Consider the following 12,302-nt stretch of genomic DNA (forward strand, 5'->3'; position numbering starts at 1 on the left):
AAAAAGGAATGCAGGAGGGCCTTCAATGTGTGCATTCACACTGAGGTTTGGCATCATTTAACTTGATCTGCTTCCCCCTACCAGTCCCAACTCCAATTGCAGCTGAACGTGACTGACCCACCAAGGAATACCTGGACACGTGATTAGGCAAATCGCTCCTTCTTCAAAATTAATGTACAACAATTTTGTCTAATATAAAAGCTAGTTTTCTCCAGGACCAGTACCCAGGCTGATGATAAAGAGCTATAAAACTATTTAGAAAGTTTAGGCATCAGTCAAATATTTGTAATAACTAAAAAATATTTTCCTTATAACTTCTGTTAGGGATGTGAATGGAAAATGTTTTTGGTTCACTGTTGGACTGGACATTTTTTCAGTTCATTTCACATATTCATTTTAGTAAAAATGTTTTTTTTAACGTGTTAATTGACTTGTTGCTTATAAGAGTGATGTGTATTCAGTTAAGGTGTACTAACAAACTGAATGCATGCTACTTTTTAGTCACTTATTTTCTCTTATTTTGCTCAATATATTTCTATTCCTTTTTCTTTGGCGAGGGTCATTTCTTTCCCTTCATTTTTAGGAATGCTTTACTCAGAAATGAATGCCTATTGTACAGGATATATCCATCTGACCCTGTGCCTGTCCATCCATATGCATAGGATAAAAGCAGTTGACTACAACATTTGCACATGTGCAACTGTACATTCTGTATTGAGCAGCTGTGTGCGCCACATGTAAGACCATACAGCAGTGGAGAGGCACTTTGAGAGCCATGTTGTCCCTGCCTGCCTTCCACAACTGCCCGTTTAAAAAGCAGACAGGCTAGGGCACATCAGTAAATGCTCAAAGACACAGAGTACCCGGCTTCTTCTCCCCTGCTGCCATGGGAAGCGGCAGAGCAGTTCCAATGACTGTTACTGGGAGCACAGAGCAAGGAGGCACAACGGGTGCATTCTGCCTCCTTAATGTCTTCCATCCTTCCTGGAGCTCTCTCTGCCTCTGTCCACCTCATGTCTCCATCAGTAACCTTGGTACAAAAACTTTCACTTTGGATGAGGAACAGAAACACTTTTATACAATATTCATCACATGCACTTTTCAACTTGTCAATGTTTTTTTTCCACATCCTTTCCCCTCCTCTACTTCTCCAATCTTTCTATTTCCTCCCTCCCTCCAGCTACCCTCCCCTTCTCTTTCCCATCCTGACAGCAAAAGGCAGCCCAGGACCCCAGCCACTCCTCAGCACCAAACTGTATGTGCCCAGATAACCTGGTACCCAAGAATTTTCTACTTCTGTTGAAATCAGATTAATAAATTGTTGGAGCAATGACAGATTATAGTAAAATGCTTTCACCAGCGGAGTCTCAAAATGGCACAATCTTTCTAGAAAAGCACAATGCAAATGGGAAGGACAGATGAACAGCTTTACAACATTGATTTACTATAGTCTGTGTTTATGGGGGGGGGGGGGGGGGGAGCTTAGTAAATCAGAGCCTCTGCTTATTCAGACTATATCCTTCAAATACAAAGTACCACCTAGCTCCATTAAGCTTTTAATTTGTCACATTTTTCATTACCTAAGAACTCATTCATCATGCATGTCCAGCCATTCATTTTTTTTTAACATATCAACATTATACAGTGCTGGCAGGAAAGGTCATGCACACAAACCATACCAAAGTACAGAGGTGTATTATACACACTGGGGGTCTTTCACCAAGCTGCGCTAGCATTTTTAGCTTGCTGTAAAAATCAGCTGGTGATAAACGCTGAGACGCCCACGGGCATATAATGGCCGTCTTGGTGTTTATCGCCTGCTGATTTTTACTGTAGATTGGACTGATGGGAAGTAACAAAGCAGTAATCTTATGGGAGGGACCCCAGCAAACCCGCTGTGAGTACTCGAGACGCAAAGACACCTTCCTGCCGACACTGTATATCAAGACTGTAATGTTTAGAAAAAGAATGGAGAGAGGACCACGTGGCCGCCTTACAAATATCCGCTGGAGGAACCAAAAAAAACAAAAATAAAACCCCACTCACTGCCGCTGGCTGAACATCTACCCCTAAGTTTTCAACTGCCTACAAAAAGTAGTCACATTAGGCAGCTGCTGCCCCCCAACTCGGGATGAGGCCACCAGGCGTTGGGGTGTGGGTGGGAGTCTGTCTCTCCTGCTCCTGTGCGTTGGGACCAGGTTATCTCGTTAACGCAATCACCCAGATCCCAACAGGAGCAGGAGAAAGAAATACCCTGGCGCCAGGCCCCTCTTGGAAGCCAGGCCCAGGGAATTTTCCACCCCCCCCCCACCCCACCCCCCACGCGGCCCTATTAGTCAAATATCTCAGCTCTCTTGACAGACTGTTCCACAGTACTGAACCTTCTACTGCGAACACACAGGCACAGGTCTCTTCCAGTCAAATTTGGCAAAAAAATGACACATTCAACAATGATCTGCCCAGCTAAGGCCCCCAGAAGACTGATAAAGCTTAAGGCAACAGCTACTGGAGCCTTACAACTCAAAAGCTTTACACATCAAAAGTGAGAGTATTAAGTTTTATTCTATAAACAATCATCAACCCAGTGCAGAGTGTACAAAAATGGTGTGACATGCAGATATATACCCATGACATTTTTTAAAAGCCATTTTCCGTGTGTAAAACATGTTTTACCCAACAGGGGACCTGCATTTAGGTGCCTCAGTAATGCGAGGCGAGAGCCCATTCTATATGCACACAGGTCCTTATTGAGTACTACTGTACATTTAGGTACACTTAGGGCTCCCATTTACACCTGCCATAGACCCTGGTATCGGTGGGGATGCCTAAACGTAGCAGGCACACAGGCAACTCACAGTATTCTGTAAATGTCTGCTCACGATTCCTAAGTGCTAGACCTCAGCTGAAACAATCGGATCTAAAACAAAAAAAAAAACTTCCTTGTACATAAGTACTGCCATACTGGGAAAAGACCAAGGGTCCATCAAGCTCAGCATCCTGTCTCCGACAGCGGCCAATCCAGGCTTTCAAGAACCTGGCAACCCCCCCCCCCCCCCCCCAAAAAAAAAAAAAAAAAAATTTAAAATAATGTTCCAATGGACTTTTCTCTATTTTAGCAGTCTTTTAGTCCAGATGATGTATACTTAGCTTTAGAACGCTGTTCAAAACCCCCAACTACAAACTTGAGGATAGACTGGTCTGCTTTTTCTCACTGGTGGCCAGGGGCAGACTGATAGTGAACTGGGCCCCTGGGCAATAAGGATCACTGGCACCCTCCCCCAGGTCCTGCTGCCTCCCTCTCCCCCCCTGCCTTTAAGCTGACCCTGCCACTGACCTTTTCTTTTAGTATGGCTGCTGCAAGTACAGCTCAGCCTCCAGGTACCTCAAAGCCTCCTGTCCTCTGTGAAGACAGGAGCACTGGCAGCTATATTGGCCATCTGCCGCCGACACCGGAACTTCCCTCTGCCGTGGTTCACCTTTGTAGAAGAAGTTACATCAGAAGAGGGGGGGCGGGCTGCAGCAGAGAATTTCCTGCGTCAGCCAACGCCGGTGCCACTGCCTGCACGGAGGAAAGGGGGGTTTGGAGACAGGAGCACCGGGGGGGGGGGGGGGAGAGGGACGTTGGGCACATGAGAGAGAACTACTGCCCCCCCCTCCCTCCACTGCTCTGGCCCTTCAAGCACTACCCAGTTGCTCGTATGGTCAGTACATTCCTGTTGGTAGCTGTCGGCTTGTAATGCCGAGCCTGGAGAGAAGCACGCTGTTTCAATAAATGCCATGCTTTTGTGACATGCAGCAAAGTTCAGAAAGTTGAGGATTTTGAACAGCATTCTGAAGTTGTGTATACTTTATCTGGGTTAAAAGATTGGTAAAATGGAAAAGGCAAGGAATTTTTTTTTTTTTTAGCTCTAACATTGATTCAGCTCTAGCACTTAGGGATCATGTGCGAATTGCTCTGAGGCACAGAGAGCTTTTTTTCTCCTCACACAGCGTTTCTGCCTATATTGTGTTTTTGTTTTAGAATTGTCCTGATTTGCCAGTAATTTATTGTGTGTACATAAATGTTAGCAACCTGTCATAGAATTGCCCTTCACGTGCTTTATAAAAATTACCCTATTGTGTTTTCACATTGAATGTGTTATTCCTTCTTTAATTCAGTCACACATATTTACTGCTGTTAAATGTAACTAAAATAGGGATAAAAATAATGCAGTTAACATAGTTAAGGGATTCTCCTTCTTGGGTTCTAAGCTTCTACAGAGAAGACTTTCTAGACCAGGGCTTCCCAAACTGTGTATCACAGCCCCATTATGAGGGTGCAAAACCCTCATTTGGGGTCACGACCTGGACAGCTTGTTCACAGAAACATCAGTCCATGCCTCAGGGGCTCACAATAACGAGGTCACAGCTACAACAAGTTCGACAAGCACTAGTCTAGACTCTTGTCTGTCATGGTACAGCTGGCAACTAAATGTTTTGGGGTTTTCTTTTTGTTGTTGTTGACAAAGCTTATTTGCACTTAGGGCCCCTTTTCCTAAGCTGCCTAATATGGGCCACACTAAAGAACTCTGTTAGTTTTGCCATCTGCATGTGCTAAGCACATGATATTTATTTCTTGGAGGGTTTTTGGAGGGGATGTGTCAGGGTCAGAGAGTGGGCATAGATGCACTAATCAGTTAGCAGGCTGAAATTACTGTCGCACTACCTGGTTAGCGCATCCTTAACATTGAAGCCCTTAATGCCCCTTAAACAGGAGGAGGTAAGTTCTCCCACAGTAATTTTTTTTTTCAAATGGTCACGTGCTAATGCTAACGTTAGTGCATGTAGCAAAATGAGAGGGTCCAAAATTGCAAAGACAGCAAAGGCGGGCCTCCAGGAGTGGAATAATCAGGAGTCCTTTAATACAGCAAAGAAACAAAGCACAAGCGCCGAAGCACCGCCCGTGTCAGATCTTGTGAATAAGGACTCCTGATTATTCTCCTGAAAGCCCTTTTTTGCTTTTGTTTCTTTGCAACATTAGCGCATGGCCATATATCCTGGAAATAGAAAAAGGCCAGATTTATGGCCACACTAGAAATGGACTTAGCCATGGGAAAGTCCTACATAAGCCCATTTCTTAGTGCGCCTTAATCTTAAAATAAGACTGTCCCACCAGATCTTTAAGCGAACTTCCATGGAATTTTGGAAACTAACCACATATATATTTCCTCCTAAAGACACACTGGAAGATCTGTGGCATCCAAATCATTTTCCTTCACATCTTTCCAGCCTCTCACTCTGGATTTCAGGCATTCAGCACACTGGGTCTTTAGGTGGATTATTATTAACGGTGTGAAGTTGTTTTAAATGGCATGTCAAACGCCAATGAAATCTGGTATTTTGCCACTTCCAATCTAAAATGAGAAGACTCAAGTTTTTGTCTTCTTCCACTTTTAAAGTAAGGACATGTTGAATGGTTTTTGTGTGTGCCAAGTGCAGAAACAGGAAAAAAATATATTAAAAAAGAGCAATGGAAAAAAAAAAAAAAACTTCCTATGGATATGCATACACCAAAAATTCAGTCTGTTTGCACCCCGCCAAAAAAAAACTGTTGTTGGGGGAGGTTTTTTTTTTCTTTAATTCACTTTACATATTCATGCTAGTAGATTTTTGCTTATGGCAAACTGATAGTACGCACACTAATTTAGCATGTGTTAAGGCCCTTATTTTAGAAGCCCTATTCACATGCATATTAATCAAATAAACATAGAAAACCCAATTTTAGAAAGTAATTTGTGTGTGTAAATCTGAAATACGTGCAGCATACGGCAAGGGAGCTGGACTTGGGAGGACCAAAACATACTTATGTGTACCCCATTTCAGAATGGGAATTCACATCTATCATCACCGTGATCAACGTTGTGATCTGCAACTGCTCCTGGGTAACACAGGTTTTGTAAACGTGCTCTTTTTTGGCAGGGCAATACAGGAGGGATTAGGAGAGGTCACCCCCTTAATCCACCCAGTGGTCCTCCCCCAAATCAATTGTGCTGAACGATTGAGGACTCCATACTTAATTGAGACCATTTAGATGTGTAGGTATGTAGGTGTGTAGATGTGTAAATGGCAGACATACGAGTGTATTTGTCTGCACTTACAACATCCAGGTTCTGAAATATCAATTTACACATCTAAAAGGTTGACAATTAGATGTGTTAGTTGCCTCTATCAATGTTTTAGATGTTGACAACTGAAGGGCTTATTTCCAAATCCTGCTAAGTCAACTTTCGACAACAAATGAGCTATATAGTTTCGTATGAACAAAGGATATTGTTATCTACCAGTGTAATTAATTGTTGAGATAAAAAGTGTGTTTGCCATTCATCTGCAGGCAAGGTGAAAATAAGATTTGTTTCCAAAATCAGCTAAACCCAGGCAGATGTTAATTCCAAAACCAGTGAAGTCCTGTATGTTCTATGGCCGTAACTTAATCAGGTAGCATGGCATGAAGCCGCCAATAACATGGTATGCCAGTTTTGATATTTGGATAAACAGGCAACAGAAAAACGTTTTGCAGTTTAATATGTTGTACCTAATACATTATATGATTCAATTGCAAGATTTATGTGATAAGATTGACATAGAATGAAATGCATAGGTTTCTCTAAAATTCAACATTTTGTTTTACATATATAAGTTAAGGATGCTCTATTCAGTTCGTCAGTTATTCTCTGTTCAGCCCTTCCCATTCTTGTTCATGCGTTAGTGATTTCCACTTAGGACTACTGTAATACTTTGTTATGCTGGATTACTCAAAAGGAAACAGGGTGCCCTCCATTAGTGCAGAATGTGGCCCTGCAGGGGATGGACTTTTTGACCACATTACCCTGCTCCTGCAGGCTGAACATTGGCTCCCTGTCCCTTTCCGGATGTCCTTTAAGTTACTGATTTTCGTTTTTAAGGTTTTACAGTCTGGTTACCTCCTATCTTTCTCAACTTCTGTTGTCTTATGATTCCCTCAAGAGCACTTCGCTCCACAAAATTGTCTCCTTCAAGTTCCTTTCTGTACCTCTGTTCGTCTTTCCTCTATTAGGACTAGAGTTAGACTATTTAATGTGCAGGGTCCTACTTTATGGAATTCTATCCCATTGGATCTATGTCTCATACATTCCTTATCTGATTTCAAAGCTAAACTCAAAACATTTGTTTCATCAGAGGTTTGGGTCTTAGCCACTTTTTGTCACCCGGCTGGGATATGGGTGTCCAATGTGTTGCAGTGTTGGTTTTCTAGATTGCTCTCTTTTCTTGGTTGTTCTACCTATTCTAGTCTCTATCACTGTAGTTCTCTTTCTTCCTTTTAATATATTAATATTGTAGACTGCTTTGACAGGTTTTCTTATAAGCAGTATATTAAGTTTTGAATAGAAACTTGATATATAATACAACTCATATGAGATTTTAAACATTTATAATTATGTTTTAACTTTCTGAATATATATTTAGTTCACCTCTTGTGGAAAACAAAAAATATTTATGGTTACATAAAAAAACTAATTTTTCTCCAATGCCACTAAAATGGACTTAGCGGGTTTTGGAAATAAGCTCTTGAATTGTAACATGGCTGCTCCCACCACACATCAACAGTCCATACATGTGTACTCCTTCATGCATTTGAGAAAAAAAAAACACACTGTCAGCAGATCCTTTTCTAAAATGCTTCCCTGGTTTGAAACATCCTAATCTGAATGTCTCAATTCCAATTTCCAATATCTAAAATACAGAAGTAAATCAATTTCACTTGCATAAAAATCAAAGAATGTTTGACATATGTGCATTTGATCTGTTAACTCCCATGCAAACCCTTATATAGCATACAACACACTTCCTATAACTTTTCCCCTTGTTTATAGTTCAGTGTTGCTAGAACACATTTCCTTGGGAATACAACTTTGAAGACAACAAAACAGTTGAGAATACAAGAACACCAGCTATGCGATACACAATGCAGTAAAATCTATTTTATCAGCGCACTCGTTTTTGCTTGGCAACATTTTAATGCGTTTTCATTTCTATCAGCATTCCCTTTCCCACTTCAGGTGGTGTTCATCACACCATATGTTTCTCGTTACTTTGAGCAATTGCTCCAAGCTCGGCCCACTCATTATCACAACGCCGCCAATGCGCTACTAGTCAAAATCTTTAAGAAAATGAATAGCACTGTCTAACACATCCATGCTAACAAGCTGCTTTTTTTAAACTACAAGTGATAAAAATGCATCCTGTATTTTGTGAAACTTAAAACATTGACACATGTATGCTTACCACGTGTGTTGGTAGCCATATCAGCCACTTTCTGAAAGGCATCCAAAAACGCAGCAGCTGCTACGACAGTGGTCCTGACAAAAAGACAATAAGAACATAAACCTTAGCAAGCTGTCACCCATATATTCTGCCCTATGGAGCAGGCACAGTGTACAACAGGATTTGGGCGAGTTATAAGCAGTGGCATTACAGAAAGGCGCAGAATGGCCTTTTGGCTAATCGAGTATGATCTAGTGTAGTGCCTCTCAACCCAATCCTTGGAACACACTCAGCCAATCGGGTTTTGCACGAAATAGATAAGGAGGCAGTGCATGCAAATCTCTCTCATGCATAATCATTGCGGATATCCTAAAAAAATGACTGGCAGGGTGTGCCCAGAGGATTGGGTTGAGCAGCATTGCCCTAGCAGGCCATTTGTGCAGTCACGTGGCTGCAGCTTTGGAAATACCAGGAATCAGAAGTGGGCATATGAGAAGGAAATGTTGGAGATGTATTTGCAGCACATCTGGCTTTTCTGACAGAATGGCTTTTGTTGACACCATCCCATACAGACCTTGTCTGTGTACAGGCATTCTGGGGTCCTTTTACTAAGGTGCGCTGAAAAATGGCCTGCAGTAGTGTAGGCACGGGTTTTCAGTGCACGCAGATCCATTTCTCAGTGCTCCTGCAAAAAAATGCCTCTTAAAGTTTTGCTGAAAATGAACGTGTGGCAAAATCAAAATTGGCGCAGATCCATTTTGGGTCTGAGACCTTACCACCAGCCATTGACCTAGCGGTAAAGACTCAAACGGTAACTGGATGGTAATGACCTACACATGTCAAATGCCACTTGGCAGGCAGCCCTTTGTACAAGATGCTTATGCCAGAAACTGTTATTGAATGGCACCCTACTTTCCTGATGCAGCTGGAGTATAAAAACATAGTGCTATGTCGGATTGGGTTTTCTGTATAATATATGGAAAATGAAGGAAGGAAGGCTTTAAAATAAGTGTGATTTATTTGACAGTTGAAAAATTTGATGTTTGAATAATTTCTTCATATGGTAATACCAAGTAAAGAAAAATGATTTTATATATAAAGTTGAAAAAATGGACTGATGAAGATAATAGATGTGAAATGAAAAAGAGTATTGATTCAACAAACTGTTGGACTCTGCCCACCTTCTGATGATCCTTAAAAATATTACTGTTCTGTATTGAAGAAGGGGAACTCTTAATTGTGGAGCTTAATGATATATGGAGTTTCTATGGCTTAAGTATTTGAGACCATATTTTCTTGGATTTTTAAATATAGTCACATTATCCCATAGCTTAAACTTCGCCACTAAAGTAGACTTGAGTCTGGTCAGCATCTCATCACACAATCTTACAAAATAATTACTACAACGGTATATATCCTTCTAAATGTTTTACAACAAATAAGAACACCTATTAAGGTAAATACCTTTGAAACAGCAGTTTAAATATGTAGCCTAAGACACATAATACAAAAAATAATAACCCCTATACTGTGCACTGGACTATCAAGATGCTAATTTAAACATATTATTTGTATCCACAGAAACCCCCATAACTCCTCTTCTAAGAATGGATGCAAAGCAGCAAAGGGGCATTTCTCCAGGAACTCACCATACAAAAAAGTTGATTTTGGTGTAATCTCAGTAAAAACAAACTCTCTCCAGTCCCAAACATTAATGTGAAGCACCAGTAATAATACAAAGCCTACAAAATCACTCAGCACCTATAGATCTACTTTACCATAACACCACAAATTTACAGAAGTAATACAAGGATCCTACCTACGAAAACACAACACTGTAAATGCTATAGTCAGACCTAGATCATCAAAATGCCTATCGGGAAACTGAACAAGCTGATTATAGATGTTTAAATTTAAAAAAAACTATATACAGAGTACCTGGCCTTGGTCATAAACACTGAGCACAAACAGACCCTTGCTAGGTATAGCATAAGTGAGCACAAACTTAAAATATGAATACAAAGACAAAAATTAAAATTTAAATCCCAAGAAGCCACACTCTGCAGGCAGTGCAAAAGTCTCTCTCCCTGTCACCCTACTCTCCTACCGTATCTCTCTCCCCCCTTCCATGTCAGCATCTCCCCTATATCCCTGCACTTCACATGTCCGAAATACCCCCCCTTCTGTCTCCATCCCCAATATTCAGTACTATTGTTTTCTTACTCCCCGCATGCCAAGCATCCCCTCATCTTCCTACTCCCCACATGCCAAGCATCCCCCCATCTTCCTACTCATCCCATGTCCAACATCCTCCGATATCCCTTTTCCTCCCTAGCTGATCTAGCATCTCTTTCCCTCTCCTCCTATTTGGGCTAGTCCCAGTCTCTACTCTATGTTCCTTGGTTCAGTCTTCTCCTAAAATATTTTTCAGGTTTGCCCTTCCATTTCTTCTTTCTCCTTGTCTTCTTCCTATCCTTCTCTACATATGTCTGGCTCTGATCTTGTCAGTTTCTTTTTTCACCACTTTTCTCTTCTCAGTCTTTATTATTTGCCCATTTAATTTTACCCTCATTCTTCCTCTCTCTCACCTCTAGTCATTATAGTCTTTTCCTTTTCATGTCTCATCTACCTACTGGTTTTTCCAATTTATCTCCCATCCCCTCCCCAGCACTCCCATTGCCCTCTATATCTCTCTCCGTCCCCAGTCTCCTACCTCTCCTCCTCCTACCTCACCCAGTCCCTAGTCCCCCATTTCCATCCTCTATACTCACCTTTGCAGCTCTAACCTATCCTCCATTGGCTCTCATTTATTTATTTTTATTTGTTGCATTTGTATCCCACATTTTCCCACCTCTTTGCATCCTCTTACCGCCCCAGCTCCATTCCTATCTCTCCTTTTTCTTGCCTCCAGATCATTCTTCTCTTACCCTGTACCCCATTTCCTATTGCCTATATTTCACCATCTCTTTAACCACATTTCTACCCTCGCTCAACCCCTTCCATTCATATCCCTCTCCAGTACCCTCATTCCTTTTCAATGCCTCTCATCCTTTCTCAACCTCCCAGGTGGAGGAGTAAAGTAACAGCTTAGTAGTTAGTGCAGTGCTCCAAGAAAATTCCCACTGCAGCTCCTTGTGACTCTGGGCAACTCACTTAACCCTCCATTGCCCCAGATACAAAATAAGTACCTGTAAATATTATGTAAACTGTTTCGACTGTAACCACAGAAAAGCGGTATATAGTCAAATCCCATCCCCATGTCATTCACATTTTCTCAACCTTTTCTAACACTTAATCCCCTCTATTAGCCCCCATTTCACACCTCACTCATTCTCCCAGTCCAATATAATCCCACTCAAACCTACCAATTGCCAAGTACTCACTAGCCCCTCAAAATTCCCACTCCATCTCTCCCATCCAAAATACCCAACTCTGGTCCCCATCTCCCCTCCTAGTGCCATCCATCTTCTCCCGTTCCCCTTCTCCCCTCCTATTGCCATCTATCTTCTGCTCTTTCTCCTCCCCACCACAGTCCCATCCATCTTCTACTCTGTTCCCTTCCCCTCCCCCAAAGTTCCATCCATCGTCTGCTCTTTCCTTGTTCTCCATGTCCCTGTGCCTCCTCCCTGTGTTCAGCTTCTCCCCTTCTCTTTCTTCTGCATCTCCCATCCCAGGGCCAGCACTTCTCCCCTATTTTCCCTCGGCTCACTCCCCCTCCATCCCAGCATCTCTCTTGCTCGCCTCCCCCCAGGATCATCAGTCTCTTGCCCTCTATGGGTCCATCGTCACTCTCTTCTCCCCTCCATCTGTGGGTTCAGTATCTTTTCCCACCTTCCCCCCCCCCCCCCCCCATCCTCTCTTTCCATCCCAAGATCTGGCATTTCTTTATTCTTCCCCCCACAGACCACCCACTTTTCCCAGAGCCCAGTATCTGTCTCCTTTCCCTCCACCTGCCAACAGTATGGCATCTTCCCCTTCTCTCCCTGTCCCCCCCCCCCCCTTCCCCCTATACTGCAGTCTTC

General features: G+C 42.3%; 1 protein-coding gene across 6 annotated transcripts in view; it reads right to left on the reverse strand.

The window, feature by feature from the left end:
* MTSS1 (MTSS I-BAR domain containing 1) overlaps window positions 1-12,302 on the reverse strand; it is a 402,627-nt gene that overhangs the window by 317,916 nt on the left and 72,409 nt on the right. For all 6 annotated transcript variants that reach the window (XM_030219014.1, XM_030219006.1, XM_030218983.1 and 3 more), the window contains exon 3: window positions 8,302-8,375. In XM_030219014.1, the coding sequence (XP_030074874.1) occupies window positions 8,302-8,375 (74 nt within the window). The remainder of the gene's footprint in view (window positions 1-8,301; window positions 8,376-12,302) is intronic.

Source organism: Microcaecilia unicolor, chromosome 1 (genome assembly GCF_901765095.1).
Source record: "Microcaecilia unicolor chromosome 1, aMicUni1.1, whole genome shotgun sequence".
In the NCBI taxonomy this organism is placed as follows: Eukaryota; Metazoa; Chordata; class Amphibia; order Gymnophiona; family Siphonopidae; genus Microcaecilia; species Microcaecilia unicolor.